Source organism: Mytilus californianus, unplaced genomic scaffold (assembly GCF_021869535.1).
Source record: "Mytilus californianus isolate M0D057914Y unplaced genomic scaffold, xbMytCali1.0.p SCAF_3, whole genome shotgun sequence".
Taxonomy (NCBI): domain Eukaryota; kingdom Metazoa; phylum Mollusca; class Bivalvia; order Mytilida; family Mytilidae; genus Mytilus; species Mytilus californianus.
The window spans coordinates 23,927,815-23,953,752 of record NW_026262679.1 but is presented as its reverse complement, the minus strand read 5'-3'; the positions used below and the strand labels follow the sequence as shown (position 1 = coordinate 23,953,752).

At 30.6% G+C, this 25,938-nt stretch overlaps 1 protein-coding gene across 1 annotated transcript; it reads left to right on the top strand.

The window, feature by feature from the left end:
* The first annotated feature begins 227 nt into the window (after positions 1 to 227).
* Positions 228 to 25,193, top strand: LOC127734157 (dual specificity protein phosphatase 1-B-like). The gene is made up of 4 exons (XM_052243873.1): positions 228 to 744; positions 12,196 to 12,308; positions 14,134 to 14,353; positions 17,037 to 25,193. Exons 1-4 carry the CDS (start codon positions 363 to 365, stop codon positions 17,405 to 17,407), a joined length of 1,086 nt encoding a protein of 361 aa, XP_052099833.1. The 5' UTR covers positions 228 to 362; the 3' UTR covers positions 17,408 to 25,193.
* The last annotated feature ends 745 nt before the right edge of the window (positions 25,194 to 25,938 follow it).

The following is a 25,938-nucleotide window of genomic DNA, read 5'->3' as shown; positions in this document are numbered from 1 at the left end:
CTGCATGATTGGCAATTTGCACCTATGTCCGGTGGAAAGTAAATATAACCCTCTGATTAAAAATTCAGAACAATGGTGATCCCAGAGTTCTGTTCCTCTTTGAAGATTTTCAATACTGTGTAGCCAATCAGATTATTTGGAAAGCCAGAAGTCAATCGATAATGGAACTATATTCTACGCGCAAACACAATGTGTAAAATAATTTATGAATGAGAAGTCATGTGACAGCCCGGAAGTTACTATCATTCATAAACATATATACAGTCGTGTGAATGGCCACAACGAAACACAAACTTTCGTCAAATACACAACGAAATACCATGTTTTCGCGATAGTATTGTATCAGCTGCCAAGTTTTCTTAATGGATAACATTCCTGCGAACTCTGTGGAACCAGAAGAACTGGTAAACCATATAAAAAGCCAACCAGAATGCACTTTGATCTTGGACAGCCGTTCATTCATGTCATACAACGAGAATCACATCGTTCATTCAGAAAATGTCCATTGCCCACCTATAGTAAAGCGGAGATCTGGTGGATTTGTAGCACTAGAAAATATTGTACCATGTGAAGTTAAACGAAAACAGTTAGAAAGTGGTGTATTCAGGAAAATAATTGTGTATGACGGAGACACGTGTGACTTAACCTCAGCATCGAAAGATTCTAATTTATACTCAGTTCTGAAGAGTTTAAGACAACAGTTGGTTGATAAAATTGATTCTGGTGATATATGTTATCTTAAAGGTTTGTATGTGATTGTTGAAAATGTTTTTTTTTACATTTACGTGTAACTATATGTACCTATATATTATATACATGAATGGGTACTATCTGCATTTATGGGTATTATACCCCAAATTGGGTATCAATTTACAATGATAATAATCAATTTTGTATTCCTTCATGTAAATGGCCTCATTTCCCCCTTTAAGACCATAGTTCAAATGAGAACTGAATACAAAGATATACAAATAAAATCCTACTTTTTGGAGGCTGTTAACTTTTCTCCTGATAATATTTCAGTCATGGTGTCTTTAGGTAAAATGTTGTTGAACAATGTTCTTTTATACCCAAATGTTTGCACCATGACAGAAAATATCTGGAAATCCAAAGTTTATATTTTTATCACTAAAAATTGATACCTATTTCATGTATTTTGGGGTATAATATCCATTAATGAGGATCCTCCCCATCCTGTTCAATATAGGTTTACAAATACAAATGTATTAGACATTAGAATTATAAGGTCAGCCTGGAAACAATATCTAATGTACATGTACAAAATGTATCTTTATTATAATCAATGTTTTGTCTCCATAAAATTCCCCCAAAAATGTATCTGAATTTATTAAAATATTGATATTGTATCCTAATCATGCAAATGTTGATTTTGCATATATATATATACATACATTGTACATGTACATGTATATGGAAACAAGGATTTGTATAGTCTCACTATACAAATCCATGATGGAAATTAAAAGAATGCATGGAGTTTTAAAAATAACAATAAATAACCCCCCCCCCCCCCCCCAAAAAAAAATAAGAAAAGTAATCAGTACATTTATGCATACAAGTGAACAGTGAAATCAGAGTGAAAGTCATACATTGTAATATGCAAAGAAGGACCGAAAAATATTAGTCACAGTGGCCAATGGCATTGTAAAAGGTTCATTCAAAATTACTACATTTTATGTTTACATGTGAAATTAATTACCAAGGAATTTACCTTTAGGGCATGTAAGCATGAATGAATGAAACTTAGCTTCCCATGATTTCCTGGATAATATAAACAATAGTAAACACCTTTACATGATGATTAAAACTTACCCCTTACCTTGGTATAGAAAATGTATACATTGTATCATATGTAAGGATGAAAATGATTTGAACTGATAGACAGTGACAGACCAAATACTTATTAGCACATCAATATATTTAATTCACATATTTACTTTAGAACTTTGTTACAATTTAGTTGAAATATTCCTGTGCTTTGAATTAATGATTGTATATATGTATGCATGAAGTCATGACTTATCCCTTTTAACCCTCTTCATGTACACAATGTATACTTATTGCATAAACAGTGTCAGAGGGGGTTCAGAAGGAAGTTTTCCATATTGTAATAATGAAGTTGTAAAAGTGTACAGTCCTCCTCATGTGACATTTAGCATGTACAATGTACATGTATGGAAAAGAGTCTAGAAATATAATAATTAATAATTTACAGCTTAACTTGGGTGAATTAAGAATTATAAATATATTAAATACTTTAGTTCTGTATACAATGTACATTGTAGTTGACTGTAGTTTGAAATTATTTAGATTTTGTTCTATAATCATGATAACTGTGACTTATTATTGAATTGTAAGTGTTCCTCGAGCTCTCTACCGTTTGCAGTTCATTCAAAATTCTGACCTAATTGATTGTAATTTGTTTCTTTAAATCAAACTATTCTACTGGTCTCAAATTTGAACAATCTGCTGTACATGTACCTTATGTACAAACAATTTTTTCAGGATGGAAAATTCATTCTTTTGCTAGTACAATGTACGTCTTTATTTTCCTTCTTGTACATGCATTGTGTATGTATGTCCTGCATTTTGTATTTTGTTGGAGAATACATTCATTTACATTCTGTCTTGGGCAAAGTTACACAAAGTTATTTTCTTTTAGGGATTCTATCATATTAAAGATTTATCAGGTGTTGGTTCACTTGTTTATAAAATTTATTTTCAGATATTCCCAGGCAACAATATTCATTTCCAAAATCCTCCTGGCCTGCAGAGAATATCAAATTGTCATATCCCCTAATATGCATATGAGTTAAATTATTGACTTGCAAGTTAATAATACACCAGTGATGTTGGTTTTTTAGCTTATTTTGACAAACTTGAACCAAACCGACTGTAATAGCAAACAAATATTTCTTTGGGAAAAATTTATAGAGAAACTTGTTTTGGTCAATCATATTCTACTTCAAAAGGAGAACATTTTTTACTGCATTTTTATGATACATTGTATAGTACACATACTTGTATTATGAATTTGGTCCTGTTTGAGATGCTTTAATAACTCTATCTTCAATATACCTCAGGGATTGACTAAGGATTTTTACGGCGAGTCCTGGAGTCCAGGGACTAGTCATTTTTGTCCAACAGTGTGAAGATGAATTAAATTGCTACACAATTTGTTGTTTTGGTCTCTCTGACAACATAGATTAAAAAAATTACATTAAATTTAGATAATATTTTAACTTTTGTTATAAAATGATGATGGTTGTACTTAGTTGATATACATTTAACAATCTTCGTGCATCTTTGGACTCACCAGTTTTGAAAATGATGAGTTCAGGACTCTTGGACTCGCCTTAGTTGTTGATTGCAATTAAGATGTATCAAATTAAAACCATAAACTACATGCACACACATTCAAATCAAAATGGGTGCTAGAGTAGATATACATGTAACCTAGTGCTACATGTAGGACAAAAATCAAGTACAACATACATTTTGTACATGTAGAAGACTTCAGCTTCAACATATTTTGTTTAATGATATATAAAATACATGTAAAAAAATGTAGCACATAAATTTCATTTTAAATAAATATACATGTTTTGATTGTAATTTTTTTTAATATCGATTTAGGTTTCAACTTTTCTACTTTATTTTAAAGTCATATGATCATATGATACATTTTGTACTTCAAATTAAATACAGATTAAAATTGGCATGCATGTATAAAATGTATAATGCTCATGTACAGTATGTTTTTTATACTCAAATAGCTTTTCCTATAAAACATGTGTACTTGAAAATCTTTTATCCTATGAAAATCTTCAGAAATGTACTTAGTCCTTGAGGAAAATGTAAAAACACCTTACTCAAAAAATTTGCTACAATATAAATACTTGACACTGCTTGAGAAAGGCAACTAATTTGCATCCCATAAAAATACAGAATGATAAAATTAATATCATGTGTACGAAAATAAAGAATAATAAAATTGAGAATGGAAATGGGGAATATGTCAAAGAGACAACAACCCAACCAAAGAGCAGACAACAGCCGAAGGCCACCAATGGGTCTTCAATGCAACGAGAAAATTCCGCACCCGGAGGTGATCCTCAGCTGGCCCCTAAATAAAATTGTGTACTAGTTCAGTGAAAATGGACGTCACACTAAACTCCAAAACATATAAATGAACTAAAATTAAAAAAACATATAAGACTAACAAAGGCCAGAGGCTCCTGACTTGGGACAGGCGCAAAAATGCGGCGGGGTTAAACATGTTTTGTGAGATCTCAACCCTCCCCCTATACCTCTAGCCAATGTAAAATATAGAAACACATAGCAATACACACAGTAAAACTCAGTTCAAAAGAAGTCCGAGTCCGATGTCAGAATAGGTAACAAAAGAAACTAAGCAAAATGACAATGAAACATAAATGAACAAAGGACTACTAGCAGTTACTGACATGCCAGCTCCAGACCTCAATCAAACTGATTGAAAGATTATGTCTTCATCATATGAAAATCAAGTACAATCCCTCCCGTTAGGGGTTTAGTATCATACCATCATAAAATATATGAGAAGAACATAACCCGTATCATGCCAATAACTGGTTTTAGAATAAATGTGTTTATTTCCGATGCAAAGACCCTATGAGTGAATCAATATTAATACCAAAATATGCAATCCTTAATGACTTGACAACAGTATCGTAACTATATCCTTCCTGAATAAGTCTGTTTAAAGGTTTGGTTAGCTTTTGAGGGGAATGCCGACATTTTTGTGCTTTGTAAAGAATATTACCATAAAATATTGGATGTGAAATACCCGAACGTATAAGATGTCTGCATGTTGATTTATATTTACGAATGATGTCCTTGTACCGATGATAAAATTTAGTAAATGTTTTGACTAACTACATTGTTACTGATACATATAGATGGATTCTCATCTTTTGACATGAATAAATCAAAAATTCTATTTCAATCTTTAAACAAAACTTATTCACACTAGGTAATTGAAAAGGGACAAGAACAATTTATCTGAACAGGTAAAGTTTTGATGCAGTATGTCATTTACACACCTTTTTTAATCAATAGATAAAATCAGTGCATCTCTCCAGGTAATCCAATTAGAGTGACCACCAGCCCATGGTTTACGACCCCAATAAATGGCCAACATCCCAAGTTTTATTACCCCCAATAAATGGTCACCATTGGATGTTGAACATAGCAGATGGTGAACGTTTTTCAGAGTATGTCACAGGTTGTACTGTATATGTACAGTATGTTTTATTTACTCAAATAGATTTTCCTATAAAACATGTGTACATGAAAATCTTTTATCTTATGAAAATCTTCAGAAATGTACTGCTATTGAATTAAAATCTTCCTGTACCGTAATTCACTGACAGCTTTTATGTATGCAGTGACAGACCTTAACCAGGAGAACTCTAGATAGAAAACACTGTATCTTTGACTTCTTCGCCCCTGGTACATGTAGCTTGGGCTCTGCTGTTAGTGCTCTAGTCCTATAGCGTATTGAATAATATGAAAGCAAACTGGCATTATGAGGCACAGTAGGAACCACATCGGAAGTCTTGTGGTAGAGTTCTCGCATCAAGTGATGAGGGTTGTGGGTTTGAACCCCAGCCAGGTCAAACCAAAGACTTTCAAATTGGTATTTGATGCTTCTTTGCTTAGCACTCAGCATTTATAAGTTACAGCAAAGACTGGTCAGCTTAGAGTCAGAATAGTGTGTCCGGGAAACATGTCTTCTTGCAGACTGTTACCTTGACAATATGTTTCAGAAAGTAAATATGGGAGGTTGTGATGTCAAGAAAAAACTCTTTACAATCTGGTTGCTCAAAGTGACTTTTACATTTTTGCTTAAGCAATATGACTTTTACTATGTACATCCTCTTTGCTTAACACTAGGCATTTAGAAGTTACAGCAAAGGATAGTCAGTTTAGAGTCAGAATAGTGTGTCTGGGTAACATGTCTTCCTGCAGACTGTTACCTTGACAATATGTTTCAGAAAGTAAATATGGGAGGTTGTGATGTCAAGAGAAAATTCTTATATAATCTGGTTGCTGAAAGTGACTTTTACATTTTTGCTTAAGCAATATGACTTTTACTATATACATCCAGACCATTCATGATGATTCAGTACATGAATGTGACAGTCTCTATCACCATCTTGATTTGTGACATACATGAGGGAAATGACATGCTTTGGGATGAGGGATCAGGAAACTAGACCACTTAGGTCTATGTGCATTATATACAACAAATGGAAGTTTTTAACGACCTTGACTGGCTATACAGCCCTTGCACGGTCGGTTGCATTATATAAATCAACAATGGACTCTCTCCAACATTGTAGACAAGAATAGAATTCATGACAAAATTTTTTTTTTTGATAGATTTCTGATATGACATTGAGGAGTTATGGAAATTTATTCTTTGAAAAAGTGACGGGCATATCATGACCTCATGGCACAGCTCTTTATTACCCATGTCAGTCATCTAGGTTGGCAGACGGGTCATCGGACACATTTTTAAAACTAGATACCCATGATGAGCACCCCATAATCACCCCTCATAAATAATAGCATGTCTCAATTCAATAGCTTGATGATGAAAAAACTCAATACTTTCAGAAATGTTGTGGTGTAAAACCCAAAATATTTAGGAGGGTGATGCCAGGTGAAAAGAACGTAATCGAATTGTATTTCTTAAAACTTTGTAATTTGTTTAATTATACACATATATTGCAGATATACAAAAAAAGTTAGGAATGTGGTTAAAGTTTGATATCCATTGAGATATTTCAATGTATACATAATACTGCTTTACAACATAGAAATTTGAACTTGTTTCAGAACCACCTAGTCATTGTAGGTCCTATTACGATTATTAGATTTATAATTAGCAGATATAGTTAAATATGTCTCATGTATATCATTAAATGTGTCAGGAAGCTTAAGTTTGTCAGCGGTTTCCTTTTTCCTTGAATTGTAATTTTTAGAATCTGACCTGTTTTTTAAATTTGTCTCTGTAAGCTCAAAGCAAACTAGAGCTTCCCATTTGGTAAAGACATTAAACTACATATAAATGTTAAAGATTGTAGTGAATAATTCAGTAAGGAACAATTCAAAGGCACTTGATAAAATTCAATATAAAACTTATCATTTCAACTCATTCTTCATAAAGACTGTGATTCACTGGAACCAGCTGGATGAAGGTAAAGTATGTTCGAAGACAGTGGACAGCTTCAAATCAGCTCTCCAACACCGTTAATTGGTGCTCTCTCCTATCGAGTAAAAGCCAGAATTGGTATCTTAGACATACACATACAGATATAGAACATGCATTGGTTGTCTTTTCTTTTTATTGTGTGTTGATTGGTTGCTGTCCTATTATTAAGATTTACTCAAACAAAAATAAAACCTTTTATTCCTAACACTGACTGGTCATATTCAACATGGTACAGTTGTCAACATATATATTCAACATGGTACAGTTGTCAACATATATAAACAGAGTTCCTCTGGAAACTTTGTAATAACAATGCTAAAATATCTGTCCCTGTTGAAACAAACATTCTAGTTACCCGTAATTCTGTTTGGAACAATTACTGTAATATTTTTTGCCATTTGGAACTTAAAATTTTAAAGGAACCATCTTTTCCATGACAAAGTAGCCTGAAATCTGATGTCTTTTTTCTTATTGTATTTTTATTGTCATGTTACATGTACAATGTACATGTATTTATGTTTCACAAAATTTTAGTTATATTAAAAACATATATATATATATACATTGTAATATATGTACAATTGATTAAACAATCACACTGAGTTCCTCATCATGTTTCTTTCAATGTAAGTTAACATGTCTATTTTTAGACTGTTACAGATATTTTTATATCTGTTAGTGTCCTAAATAGCACTTCAGATGAATGTGATGTATATATATATATATGTAATCAAACATTATCTAAATAAATACCCACTCCTTCTGAACATGTGACATGTCTATATTTAGACTTTGAGGATTTCATTACTATTGTGATTTTGTAATAATGTTATAAACAGCCAAACATTATCAAAATAAATACCCACACCCTTCTGTAAATGTGACTTGTGTTTTTTAAATGCTTTTATGATATATGATTTTGTCAGCTTTTTACAGTGGTGATAATGTAGATTTGCAGATGCATGTACATGTAGAACAACAATTCTGCCAATTTGACAGTCATTAGTTTATCAAGGATAAAACTATATTTTTTCTTCTTTAATTTGATTAGAATTAAAAGGAATGGCACTAATGTGACTCGTTTCAAAAGTATGCCTGGGGTATATGAGTGAAGGGTGGGGAGGACATTTCCATAGAACAGCCCTGTCATTGGGGTTCCACCTCATTTAATGGACATGTATATGAATAAAAAGAAATGTGAGGTATATTTAAGTAAATAAGACCTGTTCATGAAAACAAGAACACAAAAACCAAAACAACACACATTTATGTCATTGTATATATGTAGAGGTCAACAAATGGTCTTTAAGTGTCCATGACATTTGGCAAGTTATAAATAGCTCATAAGCCTGGACAAGTTGTGAATAAAATATTCTGCCATCAACTTCTCGAAGCACAAAAAAGTAAGATATAAACTAAAGACTACCACTGAGGCACTTACAATTCCCAGTGCATTTAATTGAGAGTGACACACGGAAGCAATTTAAGCTCCTACATGTTATTATAAGTTGACCCAATCTACAGTTCATGTTCTTTTTGGTTTACTGGAAGCTTTTAACATTGACATATAACAATTTCCTGTCCTATTCATATGAAGAAACAAAAAATATTATAGGACAATGCAAGTAACAGTATTTTAGGTCTAAAATAAGGATAGAAACCTGGTAATTTTTATACATGTATATATTTATTATAGGTACCAGACTGTAATATTTATTAAAGGTACCAGCTTGTATAATATTATAAGCATCAGACATGCTGCTTCATTGAATGATACATATACTGTAAATTCAGAAATTATTGCGAGGTTTTTATTAATGCGAATAATGCGACTCCATAAGTATGGCAATAATAAGAACTCGCATTCTGAAATCTGATACACATATCTGTATGCAGATGTTTCTGAAATCGCAATAATTAATCTCGCATTTTTATTCATTCCTCAAAAATCGCAATAATAAATGCAGCTATAATTTCTGAATTTATAGTATTCATGTTTTGTTTTTGTTCTGACATACTATTACAATGTAATTGGAGAACACTGATGTGTAATAATAATAATTTTCCTAATCTTGGAACACTCTTTGGTGATGTCTGGTGGTGATAGACTATATTACTGTGGTTTTGAACTATGTCTGATTGGTGCAATACCACCTGCACTTATCTGTAAACAAACAGAGGAAATGAGTTACAATCTATTTATACCAGGAGTAAACATCCTCCTACGCACTGTATATCCGTGCATTGTAGTTATTGATAAAAAATCAAGGCTAATCAAAGACGTGGGGGATCATCCTATGACAGATCTTAAGAATGACTTTGTATTGGAAATCACACAGATGTCTTCTCTCAATTCCATGGTCAACTAAAATATATATATCCATCTTTAACATTAATTTAATGTTGCACTAAATTTGATTTTAAATACTTTGAATTTAATGTGGGTGGGAAAATTTCCTTTAAACCACTCTTTCAAATAAGACTAAATTTATTTATAATTTCCCAGTAATCAAATGGAAACAATGAAGTGGGCATAAAGGTAAAATTGATTTTTAAGAAAGAGTGGGAGGATGTGTATAAAATATATGTGGAAGTAGTATCACTGTGCTGTATAATCAAAATGTATATACATGTATACAAAATCACTAAAAACTAGTTTAACAACAACATATATTCATGCGCCTGTCCCTTGTCTGGAACCTCGTCAGCAGTTGTCTTATGTCATATCTTAAAGTTTTTTTATTACATTTGTTATTTGAGAATTGGATGTTGATTGCAACTTTTTATTCATTTTTTTTTTGGTTTAATTTATTCACAACTTAAAAAGACTTGAGACAATTTATAGAGCTTGACATTTTGTATATAGGCAGCTGTGTATTATTGAAGACTGTACATGACCATGTATGTTGACCTTAAAATGTCTTTGGGTAAATTTTGTCATTGGGTTGCTGTCTAATTGATTTATACCCAATATCTCATTTCATTGATACATGAATTATGTGTATTTTTATTGAAGCATACTGTAACTTTTAATACACGGTTTTGGGTACATGTCTATATATAAATGGCAATAAGACAGCAAACCAACAATTAAGAAAAAAACACCAAAAGACATGTATCTTAATTAAGGTTAACAAACAGCTTACAGATTGTGAATCTTTAATGTGTTCCTAGTTTAGAAGTTATGAATAAGATTTAACAGAGAGTCCGAGACAGTCAAAGAAGTGCAATCAGTGCTAACTTATCTAAAGGAAAATAACCACTGACTTTAGAATAGTGAAATTTTAAAAATGTTTATTTTTTTTTTTTTACTGATAAATAGCATTCTTGAAACTTTGGCACATATTTTTATGATTTAGAGATAATGCTTAGCTTGAATCCAAATTTTGAAGTTACCATTGTATATTTTTCAGTCTTCCATATTTTACTGATTATAAAAAAAGTTGAATTAAGTTTTTTTGTAGTTAACATTTACAAACAGTCTGTACATTACATTATTTAAACATGAACAACTGTTTAACCTTCATGAAATGTTTTGTAATTTGGAAATAAGTTTCTTCAAGATCAAGAAATAGCATCTGAAGAAAATTGTCAAGTTTATATGATTTTGTCTTAGCAAGAATTGTGGCGGATGCGTCAACAATTGTTGTTTTCTGCTTAAGTTAGTTTGATAGGAACTACTGGTGATAGATCATTGATATTTTCTATAAAGTTGCATTACTATCAGTTCATATCAGGTTGACAACTATTACGAGGCCCAGCTTCCTAGGTAATAGTCCAGTGACTTTGAATTAATTAGCAATTTTCAATGTTAAGTTTACTGCTTTAGTTTGTTTGAAAGGAACTACTTGTGATAGATCAATGATATTTTCTATATAGTTGCATAACTAGCAGTACATATCAGTTTGACAACTATTATGAGGCCGAGCTTCCTAAGTAATGGTCCAGTGACTTTGAATTAATTAGCAATTTTCAATGTTAAGTTTTCTGCTTTAGTTAGCTTGATAGGAGCTACATGTGATAGATCATTGATATTTTCTCTAAAGTTGAATTACTATCAGTACATATCAGTTTGACAACTATTACAGGCCCAGCTTCTTAGGTAATGGTCCAGTGACTTTGAATTGATTAGCAATTTTCAATGTTAAGTTTTCTGCTTTAGTTAGTTTAATAGGAACTACTTGTGAAAGATCAATGATATTTGTATAAATTTGCATTACTATCAATACATAACAGTTTAAAGACTATGTGGAGACCCTGCTGCCTAGGACATGGTCCAGTTACCTCATTTCATGGATCAGTGATCAATGTTAAAGTTACTTGATTAGGTCCGTTTCTCAGTAGGTCTACTATATGTGGTGTATGGATTGAATGTAAGGGGTACATGTCAGATTGGCAGTTTTCATCTGACCTTGACCTCATTTTCATGGTTCATTGCTCAATGTAAAATTTTACAAGTACTATAAGCAATAGGTAAACCATATTTGGTGTATGGATGATTTTAAGGGATACATGTCAGTCTAGACTATTATCTGACCTTGACTTCATTTTCATGGTTTATTGGTCAATGTTAAGTTTTTGTGTTTTGATCTGTTTTTCAAAAACTAATAGAAACAGGTCAGCTATATTGGGTGTATGGAATAATTGTATATAGTGCAACAGGTCTGTTTGGTAGGTATCATCTGAGTTTGACCTCATTTTCATGGTTCATAATGGTCAATGTTAAGTTTTGGGTTTTGGTCTGTTTATCAATTACCACCAGCAATAATATGTATGATAAGTTTTTCACTAATGCTCTGCAAAAGTTATAGAAAAATAACATAAGATGATTAGTGAATTAATCAGATAACCCAATCCTGCGTCTTCATTGCTTTTTTGCAAGCACAGGTCTAATATTTGTTTTATTATTTCAGGTGGATTTTGTGATTTCCAAAGGGTAGCTCCACAACTCTGTGAGGGACAATCTCATTCTTTCCAAACATCACATTCATTGAAACCAGACCAAAGAGTTATTGACTGGATCACAGTAAGTATACATTTGGCACTGGCCCCTGTCTCACCAAAAGCACAGGGATGCAGTTATTTAAACCAGACCAAAGAGATATTGACTGGATCCCATTTATATAAAAAAGAAAATGTGGTATGATTGCCAATGAGGCAATTCTCTACAAGAGACCAAATGACACAGAAATTAGCAACTATAGGTCACTGTAAGACCTTCAACAATGAGAAAGCCCATACTGGGTAGTCAGCTATAAAAGGCCCAGAAATGACAAACTTAAAACAATGCAAACGAGAAAACTAACGGCCTAGTTTATGTACAAAATGATGAACGAAAAACAAATATGTAACACAGCAACAAACAACAACCACTGAATTACAGGCTCCTGACTTGGGACAGGCACATACAGAATGTGGCGGGGTTAAACATGTTAGTGGGCGCCCAACCCTCCCCTAACCTGGGACAGTGGTGTAACAGTACAACATAAGAACAAACTATAAAAATCAGTTGAAAAAGGCTTAACTCATCAGATGGATACAAATAGAAATAAATCTAACAAAAACACAGAGTAGACGTGGACGGGTACTTGTACATCCCAACAACAAAAAGACACTTAAGTACAGATCTGAGAGTACTCACAGTTACTGACAGCTAGTTCAAAGCCAATATTAACTAATAAAAAAAATCATGCATCTAAGACTAGTATACATTTGCCACTCTCTATTGTCTCACCATGCATCTAAGACTAGTATACATTTGCCACTGTCTATTGTCTCACCATGCATCTAAGACTAGTATACATTTGCCACTCTCTATTGTCTCACCATGCATCTAAGACTAGTATACATTTGCCACTCTCTATTGTCTCACCATGCATCTAAGACTAGTATACATTTGCCACTGTCTATTGTCTCACCATGCATCTAAGACTAGTATACATTTGCCACTGTCTATTGTCTCACCATGCATCTAAGACTAGTATACATTTGCCACTCTCTATTGTCTCACCATGCATCTAAGACTAGTATACATTTGCCACTGTCTATTGTCTCACCATGCATCTAAGACTAGTATACATTTGCCACTGTCTATTGTCTCACCATGACACATGTGTACAATTACATGCAACAGTGATTGATTTGATAATATAATAGTATGTTGTTAGTATAATGTCCAGCAGCAAATATTAAAGGCATATTCCGGACTAGAACAAGTTTACAATAAATCAGATCGATAGGTTCTGTTAGTTGACCAAGATTGAAGAAGAATAGGACATTTTAAATACCAATGTAAAAAAGAATGTGTTGAATAGCACAGGGCAAAAATATTGAGGGCAATAGATTTAATCTCGCCATTATTTTCCTTGGCAACGTTAATGATGTAGGTTCATGATGTCATATATTTTTGCATTTCCTTTCTAGATGACTGAGGAAAAAATGATATCGCTTGAGTAGAGTGATATGAAAAATTATCACAAAAAAAATCCAAGCAAAACTTTAGAAAATAGTGATAAATACCAAATACATGGGCAAAATCATTTGCCCAGTGCACTTGTTCCGTAGCTGACTCTCAAAAATAGATTCATGGCATCTTATACAGAAATGGTTTCGATGAATATTTCTCACTTTTTGAACAGAAATATCAGTTTATAAATACTAAAATGTGAGTGGGCACTGGTACTTTTGCTTAACATATTATTTTTAAATGTCAAAGTGAGAATCAGAATAAGATACAATCAATAAAAGCTCATTCACAAGAATATCAAATATTCTATTGACATGAGAGAAATAGAAAAAAATAGAATACAATTTATGTCAATCATACATGGAACATTTTGGTGTAATTTCAGGACCAACCAGTTGAAATACTACCTCATCTATATCTTGGTAATTTCCAGCATGCATCACAATTAGACATTCTGCAGAGACTTGGTATAACCTCACTGATGAATGTTTCTAAGAGCTGTAAGAATTGTTTTGAGGATATGTATGAGTATATGACAATACCAGTGGATGATAATGATTCTGCTGATTTATCCTCCTGGTTTGACAGTGCTATTGCTTTTATTGGTAAGTATTTGTGTATCCTCCTGGTTTGACAGTGCTATTGCTTTTATTGGTAAGTACTTGTTTATCCTCCTGGTTTGACAGTGCTATTGCTTTTATTGGTAAGTATTTGTGTATCCTCCTGGTTTGACAGTGCTATTGCTTTTATTGGTAAGTACTTGTTTATCCTCCTGGTTTGACAGTGCTATTGCATTGCTTTTATTGGTAAGTACTTGTTTAAGGACAACTGTAAACTCATTTATTTACACAACTTTTGCAAGTAAAAAAAAAAAATTGTCACAAATATATTTCAAACTTCTCTTAAAGGGGCATTAGCTGTCAAATTTATGTTCAATGATTTGATTTAAATTTTCTTATTTGATTTATAACATACTAAAACGTATATCGAAATTAAAAAAAGTCTAAAATAAACAATTAATAATGCATGGACTCGATAATATGTATCAGCATTTCATGTGTAATTTTTGTCCAGACGTCATCTAATTAACCGTCGCAATGACCTCGGAAGACTGCTGATGGTCATATAACCCGATATAAAAATAAATATAAATATAAAAAGATAGCAACCAGGTGCAATTGGATTTTTATAGGTCTGTTTGATTTCAAATTGTAATTTAAAAAGTATGTTTATCATCGTTTTTACTGTATAAGAATGATTTTTTGTGGAACAAATTAGTCACCAAATAGTTCATTCTTGTTTCACTTTCAATGTTGACATTCTTTTCCTTTTAATAGCTGAATACTTGCATAACCCATCTCCAGCTAAGGGGTTAAATGGAAGGTCACATGAATACGGATTCAATGAGGTCGAATTCATCAGCGATGTTTCTTAGCTTATTTTGACAAAACAGAACAAAACCGGCTGATAAAAGCGAATTATTATTTCACTATTTCACTTTCATTAATGATTGAACCAAGAAAAATCATATTTTATTTTTTTTATATCTCGTAGCTAATGCCCCTTTAATATGAATACATCAACAAAATGAGTAAGTCACTAGAATGAATGGTTTGAAGTCAGCTTCATAATTCTAATCGTGAAAAAAAATCATATGCGAAGTAAGTAGGTGTACAATGTATATTCTTTTTTATCTGTAGATGCTGATGTTAACAAGTAGATGTTACTCTTGTACAGTTTGTGATTTTGGATTACTTACATTAATTATAATCCACAGAAAAAAATTGTTGACTGTTGTCCTTCTGTCTGTCAGTCTGTCTGTTTTAATACTTTGTTGTTGCATTGATAGCTATTTCATTTGCTGTCTGACCTGGGTCAACTTTAAATGAATGTTAACTCTTCTTGAAACCATGGATGAATGCAATTTGTTTAAAGTTGTTTCTTTACAAGAATTTTGTATTAACAACATGTGCAGTATGACTAGCTAGTATTATCTAAGGATAACAGTAGAAATCTATTCATTTTGACAGAAGAAAAGTATGGAAATATTCTCTTTACAAGAGAGGGGAAAGATACCAACGGGATATTCAAACTCAGAAGTCTAAAACAAACTGACAATACAATGGCAAAAAACCAAAAACGACAAAAAGACAAACAACAGTAACCAAAACACAACATAGACTGAGCAACAGGAACCCCCCCCCCTATGTAGGCTTGGGGGATTTATTATACCCCACGCAAATTTTTTGTGAAGGGTAAAATGTTTTTGACCCGTCCGTCCGTCCGTCTGTCCGTCAGTCCTGTTTCTTGTTATCACAACTCCTCTCAAACCACACAACAGAATTTCATGAAACCTTATCAGATAATAAGGACATACTATGTAGTTGTGCATATCGACAGGAAATTACGATTTATTTTTTTTTCTAGGAGTTACGCCCCTTTGAACTTATTTGCTTCAATGTACTACTGCAACAGTTTGTCATCGCAACTCCTCTGAAACCACACCACAGAATTTCATGAAACCTTTTCAGATAATAAGGACATACTATGTAGATGTGCATATCGACAGGAAATAACGATTCAATTTTTTTTCTAGGAGTTACGCCCCTTTGAACTTATTTGCTTCAATGTACTACTGCAACAGTTTGTCATTGCAACTCCTCTGAAACCACATCACAGAATTTCATGAAACTTTGTAGATAATAAGGACATACTATGTAGATGTGCATATTGACAGGAAATTATGATTCCATTTTTTTTCTTACACTTATTTTATTTCTCTAATGACAATGTGGGGAGGTGGTTTATGTGAGCAAGCTCACTAAGGTTCTTTAATTTGTGTATATTCAATTTATTTCTTTTTTATGGAGACTTCTGTAGAAACTTTGTTTTAGTTTTTCTTGAGTTTTGAAATTGATGATGATGAATGGATGGTTTTTAATGTCAAGTTATAATTTGTTACATATTCAAAACAAGAATTTGTACATGTTAAATATTGAAATTGACTCTAAAATTATATTAGGAAAAGAGTTTTTCCCCTTGATTGACAAGTACTGGTTCCCAGCAATAAAGAGTCAATGATTAGCCGTTTTTACTCCATCTTAATTTGAATAGAAGATTTTGATTATATGAGAATGCTGGAATACCAAAGTACCCCCTGTAATTAATAAATTTCTGTTTATTTTAGCATTATTTTGTATGGCCACATACAACTACTTTTTTCCCAGTTATAACTGAAAAATGAGTTAAGCAGTTGTTAACATCTCCTTTATAAATGTTCTATTATAGATGATGTAAAAGCTAAAGGTGGTAGAGTATTGGTTCACTGTCGAGCTGGGGTTAGTCGATCTGTCACCATCTGCCTTGCCTATCTGATGTTTACCGCCAAAATACGATTAGAAGCTGCGTTTGAACATGTACGATCAAAGAGGAGTATGATCTCACCTAGTTTAAACTTTATGCGTCAGTTAGAGCAATTTGAAAAAGAACTTGATTCATCTATAAGTTTGAGCACATCATCTTCAGATATCTCCATGGCTAGCTCTATGGACTCGTCCCGTGATATAAGCAGCTCTGACTCATGCTCACATACAGGGTTTGAGTTTACCATGTCTGGTTCTATTACGTCACCTACAACACCTCTGTTACTACCAAGTTAACCAACAAGATTTGTAGATTAATGTTCTGTTGCTGGCAGATCATGTGATATCAGAAAGCATCCTATGTTATTTAGTAACCATAATTTGTTGTCTTCTTGTTTCTGATTAAACAGTTAATCTAAAGGCAATTAAATTTTGTATGTACATTTTCATCCTCCTATCCTAAAAGAATATATTCAAATTTTTATCTTTTTTATTCTACTTCTACCAATACCTAAATCTTTTTTTTTCTCTCTACATTTCAGGACTTTTTGGTTTATTATCAATTTGACACAACATCTTTGATAAGATATACAAACTAACTTAAAGGCTACTCTGTTTTCAGACATGGATATGGTTAATATTCAGAAATTGTAACCTTAGAAATAAAAATAAAATTGGGAGTCAATTTTAAGGTGAGGAGGATAATGTACATACAATTTTAAAGGCTTTAATTTTGTATTTGTTAATAACAATCTTGTTCTCATTATATATATATAGTTGGTAACTGGTAATACATGCCAGTGAAAAAGAAAATATTTTATAAAAAGTAATGTTGAACCTTATATAGAAGTTTATGTTAACATTTTTGTAAATTATATTGGTAAAAATTGTTTTAATCAAAAGTATAATTTTTCAAATTAAAGATTTTTCCACCTGAAAATGCATTGTTACAGATTGTCGATATAACTTTCATAAAAAATCTGAAAAAGAAATCCACCTGGAACAGATTATTATTATTATTACTTTACTTAAATGTATTTTTTTATGTTATTGAAACTCACCTAAAAAGATCTACAATCAAACTGTTTACAATTAATTTTTGTTGTTAAAATTTTTGTTTATTTAGTGTATTTATAGATGTTGATATGTTTATTTATACATTATTTGTATATCTTCAGGTAAAAATACATTTGTATACAAACTTTATTTCAAAACATACCGGTTATTGAGTATTTTATAAATATGCCAAAAAAAATGTGTATTATTGTGCATAGTTTTTTGTATCCCCATATTTAATTCAAAAGGTATTTATTACTGAAGTTTTATTTACCTTATGCAGTAAAGAATACTATTCATTTCATGGAAATCAATACAATGTAAATTAATGCCATTGAAGTAACAAACATTGCAATGTATACTAATGTCATTGGAGTTACAATATTACAATATATTCTAATGTCATTGAAATAACAACATTACAATGTATACTAATGTCATTGCAGTTACAATATTACAATATATTCCAATGTCATTGAAGTAACAACATTACAATGTATACTAATGTCATTGGAGTAACAACATTACAATGTAAACTTATGCCATTGAAGTAACAACATTACAATGTAAACTTATGTAATTGAAGTAACAAACATTACAATGTAAAGTAATGCCATTGAAGTAACAACATTAAAATGCATACTAAATTCATTGTCAGAAACAACATTACAATGTAAAGTAATGTCATTGACACACAACATTAAAGTGCATACATATGTCATTGAAATAACAGCATTAAAATGCATACTACGTAATGTCATTGAAGCAACAAAGTTACAATGTAGACTGGTGAAATAGGAAAAAAGTACTTTCTTACATTTTGTTGAATTTTTGGTGAAAGGATTATTTGGCTCTTTTGTCAAAGACCAAGGATCAATTTGAAATAAATGTGATGGGTCATTTCCAGGATTAATTTAATGTTGTATCTTTTGAAAAGAAATATGTAGATTTTACATTAACATCCAAAGGCATTCCAGTGGCAGAAAAGGATAGCGAAATAAATCAAACATCACATTCCACACAATCAGGTCATCTAAAACAACAATGGAAAGTTTGTCTTTTCAATCAGTTGTGCAATCTTTTTTTTTCTTTAATGTTCATATAGATTTTTCTAAGAAATTGGTATCCTATCATTACCCCATGAGATTTAAATTAAAACGGACTTATTAAGATTCACTAAACATTGTTTTGGTTGTTATTTTATTGACATTTCCTATGTACATTTCATTTACATATACATGTATCATGACAGTTTTCTAAGGAATCAATTACCTTGTACATTTATAACAAAGGATTTTAAAACATTGGTTTAAAGGAGTGGGTATGTTAAGAGTGTTAATTGGCCTATGAAATGGTGTATTAAAAAATCATCTGAATTTTGCATTGTAACTCTTGATAGATGCAGACAATTTGAATTTTTTCTTGAAACAGCAAAATGTCTTATAATTTAGTTTGGCCTATATTTATTTATAATTGAGAAATATCAAACACATGCATAAACCATACAAAACTAAGCAGAGTTGACATATTATAAACAGTCACTACAATTTATGTAATGGTTGGTTCAAGGTTGTACTTTAATTTGAAAAATTAATAGCAGAAGTATTTATTTTTTTGAGAAAATGGTTAAAATGATTACAATTATTTAACCTTAAATACAAGCATAAAATTAATCTAAGATTAGAAGTACAAATTTCAATGAAAAAAATTGGCCAAATAATGCTTTATCACACCTACTTTAAAAAATACATAAGAAATCATGTCATCTCTAATGGAACTATAAGTTTACACATGAATAATGTAGTTAAGTATATGGGTCTTAAGTTCAAATGAAATTTAATGTTTCAATTCTGATCATTATTTGTTGTTGTTGAATGGACACAAATGTTAATAGAATTCAAGTTTGTTGTTAAAAATAAGGTTTGCTTTAAGATAGAACATTCTAGTGCAACTTCAATAATTTAAACAGTTAGTTCTGTTCCTTTGACCTTATCTGAGAGATTAAAACTTTCATAGAATAATCTTAATGTTCGTACATCTAATGTTTATAATTTAAACAGTTCTACTCACAAGTTTTCATTGTATATATTCATGTATATTTCCATGTTCTTTTAACATATATGTACACATATATTACTTTTTTGTAAAATTTCATATTTCACTGTTTCTTGTGGTTACATATCAAAGCATATAAAGAGTTTGTTTATAATGTCTTTACCATAAAAGAAGCTTTATTTGACAAAGGCAGAATACTTATCTTCTTTAAATATTTTTATTTTTTAAGATATTTTTCTTTTATGAAGCTTTACAATCAAATAATGTCTGTATGTGATAAATTATCTGATAATAATACTGTAAAATAAGTGTTTTTTACAGTGTACCAAGTACTGCTATTTTCATGGTACTATGTGTGAAAATAATTCTATATATAAACTGCACTCAAGAGTTGTAATACATGATATTGTATAAAGCCATAAAAATAAATACACACAAATATGCTATGATAAACAAGGATGTAAAATTGGATGTGACAAAAACTGATATGTTTACAATACTATGTGATAATTATTAAAATAAATTGTTAATGTATTAAAATACATTGGGTAAATAAACGGTGGAAGCTATACCTATACTATAACTTATTCTTCATATTTGTCAAAAAGGACAATATGAGAGAAATTAAAAAGAACAATTTTTCATAACTGAAAAAAATTTCAAATCCTAAAAGTTGTAAATATATTGCTTAGATATATAAACAACCACTTTTTTATCATTAAAAATATTAATAAAAACTTTAGAGCACCTTTTCATACATATAAGGTTTTTTCGACTTTTATTTGTCCAATTCTGCTATTATGAATAAACGCAATGCACCTTGGTATCAATATTTTGCTTCAGATCCACATATATTATTTTTACTAAGATTTGCCTTGATAATGTTCCTTGTGGGAATGTTTTTGAGGTCATAGGTCAAAGTTATAGCATCTATAATTAGTCTAATATTTTAGAAACACTGTCCTTTGAAATCTACATGGGGTCTCTTCAGAATGTACCAGATTTATCCTACTGCAAGAAATACAACTACATATATACATATTGAGGTCAACACATGCCTAATGTAACTGAGATACTTTTGGAATATTTTACAATTTATTTTAAATCCGATTGTTGACTTAAAAGAAGCAAAATAGGACTAACATTTTTCTCATGCTCAAAATATTTAAATGATCTCAGAATCCATTATTAGATCTCAAACATTTTTTTTCTATTGTTCCATGACAATATAATAATATTTTCAGACATTTTAAGCCTGAATTATTCATGTTTGTCTTCAGACATTGTAAGATTTTTCTAAAGTAATATTGAAACTTCATACCAAATTCATTTGAATCTGTGTTTTACAGAATGATTTTGAAACAGCTGATGGAATACAATAGAAATGTATGTCCATTTTCAGTCTCGTAATATGATGATAGGTAAATTGCAAAATTTGAAGCAAGAGTTCTTCTTGTATACACCAAAATATTTTCTTTGAAAATTAAAATTTCTCCGTAAACTTTAACTTCATTGATTGATAGTGATACTGTGGATTCATTTATTTTTTGTGGATACAAATTGTTGTTGGTTGAGTGAAAATTGTATTTTCGTGGATATTTGATTTCGTGGTTTTACAAAAGATTGTACACAAGTCTATAGTAAATTTATAGCTGTGTTGGAAATATAAAATTAATGGTTTACCTTTACCAAAGAAATCAACAAAAATTGGCAACCTGCGAATAATAATTGAATCCATAGTAATTGATTTTGTTTTGGGTGTAATGAATTAATTTCTTCTCATTGGATGCAATGAATTACAGCATGTTTGAAAGTTCTTTATCTTAGTGAATAAAAACATAAATTGTTAGGATTGATAAAGTTTTTATTGTCCATGATAGATGTGCCATTCCTCTGGCAATCCAATGATGACAGTAGGAACTTATTCAATCATTGGTATAGATGGTTAAAACCACACACTGTGATCAGATCATGAACTTTCACTGCTATTTTTAAAAGCAGTGTGATTGGTCAATTAGAGTTTGATGTTATGAGAGGATCCATTCTAGCAAATCTTGTGACATAATTTTGATATCAACAGATAATTATATTATGTTATAAGTAAGACAAAATATATAATATATATTGCCTGTTAGAATGTTTAGTTACTATATTTAGTTTGTATGTTGTTTTTGTAAACAACAAAATGAGGCACCTCTTACGTTATATGTAAGTGTATGTGTATTTTATATTTTCTTCACCAATTGAGTTTTGACAACATCATGCAAAGTTCATGATAATTGTATGTGAATTAACATGTGTTAGACTGGTTGCATTTAAAATGTGGAAAATTATTGTGTTTTTTTGTTTAGTTTTGTAAACTGGGTTTTAGTTTATAATAACAATTGTTATATGTGTTTCTATGATAATAGTGGATAATTGTGTATTAGATGGGTACATGATTGCACATAATACCTATGTATCCCATATAAAAGATAGATTTTTGTCACCATTCAATTAGAATAATTTAAAATTGAGAAAAATTGTCAGTGAAAAAAAAGTACATAGTTTTGCATTTCCTGCAAAAGAAATTTTGACTTGAAATATTTTATTCACACATTTAGAACTATTAAAAAAGGATAGTTAAACAATTTTTACATTCACACAAATATGTGACTTTGATGTTTTCTGTTTTGTTTAAAACATTGCTTATTTATAACAATGGAAAAGAACTACTTGTGGGATATTTTTTTCTGCAATAATTTTTTCGTCTAAAAATATTGAGTTTCAGAAGTGTTAGCTATCAATAGCCATACAACATATATACAGTACCGTTACATTCCAGTTTATAAAGACATTAGTTTAAGTCTATTAGTACAGAAAGGCAAATTTCTTTGGACTGAGGCCATTCATATTTAAGGATCTTTTTCTCAGTTATCAAGAATACCTTTCAAAAGTGGACTAAGGGTTCTTCTCAATACCCAAGAATAACAGTTTATAGTGGTCATATAAACATTTTTTTTTATCACATTTGACATTTGGTAATATCCTAGTGTAAAGAAAAATATGTTTTATGTATGCTTAGCAGTCTCATATAATTATCTCTGCAAGAATAATTAAGTTATGGTATATATTTGATGGATCTGTGTGACTGGATACTGTAAAATCAGAAATTATTGCAAGGTTTTTATTAATGCTACTGGGCAAGTTTAGCAGTTATAAGAACATGCATTTTGATATCTGATACATATATTTGTAGGCAGATTTTCTTTGAATTGCAATTATTAATCTCAATTTTTTTCAAATTTTCATAAATTGCCATAATAAATACTTGCAATAATTTTTGAATTAACAGAAGATGGAGGACAGACAATGACAAAATCCTATAATTTCATTATAAACTAAAGGATTCTGGGAAAATAAATTAATGAAATACTCTAATGTTACTGGGTTTTCAAATGAAAAGTAGTCCTTAGATAACATTTTTTTTTTACTTTACACTGCCTAAGTGAGTTGTCATCATGTTTAGGTCTACTGAAGTCCAATAAGATTGTTTTATTGTAAATATTTCCATTTGAGTACTACCTCTAGTTAAACAGACTCACACGAGTTTATAACAAATTCATATCATTGTTACAGCCATGTTATATCTGCTGGTAGATTTTGATTGGCTGGTAAAATATTATAATTAGAGAGAAATAACATATATAAATTTATTTAAATTATTGTTTTGTAAAAAGTGATAAGAGAAGAAAACAGAAGGAAAATGAAAGTATAATATATATTATTGTTTGGAGAAAATTAAATGAAAAAAGATTAAGTTCATATTTATATTTTCTTTTCATAGAAGCTTTATTAAAGAATAAGTTTTTATTTAAAAATTAAAAGTATGGTTTATTTCGATTATCTTAGCTTCACATGAAAAAGAAAGTTGAACAAATAGTAAGAAGAAAAAATATAGTGATTCCATAGAAAAATGGAAATTGATGACAAATTGTTTATAAAGTTGTTGTTTTATACAGTTAGATAATAACAAGTAACAAACTCACACTGAATTATACCAGCTGACAATCTAATACCATGATATTTGTTTATCCATCAACTGGAATTTCTCATACATGTACATAAATATAATCCAAAAGATATTTTAGTAGTTTTAATATACATGGATATTTGTTGAAACAGTTGAGGTATGTTATTAATATTGAAAGCCCAATTGATTTGGAAGCAAGACTTTTTTTGAGTTTATTGTTCCAGGTATTTTTGTCTGTTTTATAAGTATTTATATAATCTTTTGTTTATTTTGATTTATTTGAATCTCTGGATGAGACAGTATTTAAAATTGCCACTTCAAATACATAGTTTACATTATCTAGAGTGATTATCTCCCTTGTAAATCTGTTTGAATTATCTCCAGTTTAGCATAAAAATAAATTTGTAATGATCATTTTCAAACTAAATTCAAAGTATGAAGTTAACATTTAAATCTTAAACTTTTTTTAGCAACTGACTAAGTCACTTTCCATTAAATTGGACATCTTGTAAAGGGAGATAATATTTTATTGTTTATTTGTGGTTACCTTAGTTTTTTTATCAAAAAAAAAAAAAAATCAAAAGAAATAGTATGCCTTACCAAGAAAGGGATATATAAATAAATCAGATCTGAGCCAAAATCACCACAAATACAGACATTTATCAGTATCTCAAAACATAAATTGACAGTTTAGTATGGAGGCTGATAAAAATATTTTCATAAAAATAATTTATGAAACAAAATTATAAAAGATAATGTAAACTATGTTTGTTATAAATATTCTTTATTTTTTTTAAGTGCCATGTTGTACAGAAGTTGTTAGCACTCTTAGTTCTATGATTTATAATTTGGTTTTGTGCCATTATGTATAAAAGTTAATAGTCCTTTGATGCCAAAGAAATGTACTTATTTTGATAAATAACTAATTTTGTCAAGAATATATTGAAGATTGATGACAAATGTTGTTTTGTTATTTATTTAAAGCCTATATTTCAATCAAACTTCACACATATTGATCAAGTATCACGCAAATTGTCAATTTTATATTGATTTTACCAAGGGCTTTGTTAAAAAAGCCACATGTTGAAACCAACATTACTTAGATGGAGCTTGGGCAAAAAGAAGCGCTTCAATATATGCAATCTTACAATTAAATAAACAGGTAAAATTCAATTTAAAATGCCAGATGCAAATAAAACTGTACATACACACATGATTTCATTTGTAACACCACTGTTAAAAGACTGTAAAGAAATAAAGATACCATCAGTTAAATATGACATACAACACCATGGACAAAAAAAGAAAGAAAACCTTCAAATACTATGCAAAAAATAGGTAACAATAGCCAGAACAAGGGCAGATAATGTACTCCAATGCCTTTAAAAGGTATATAATCATATCTGATGTAAATTGGACAATCCAGTAGGAGCTAGTTTTGGGATGAGTGATTGATTGATAGCTGCTTAATGTCCAGTGGCAATTACTACAAGAACATTCATGATAATTACAGATTTCTCTCTTAAGATGATGCACTTCTTTTTACTAGAATAACATGCTGAGCCTGCATTTAAGCATCCTACCCTACTCTAGGGACATTACTCTAACTCATAGTTGATCTATTGTTGTTCTTTAATGCCGAGTTATTGATTGAGAATTAGAAGATACAAATTTTTATACGACTGCAAAAAAATTTTGTGGTCGT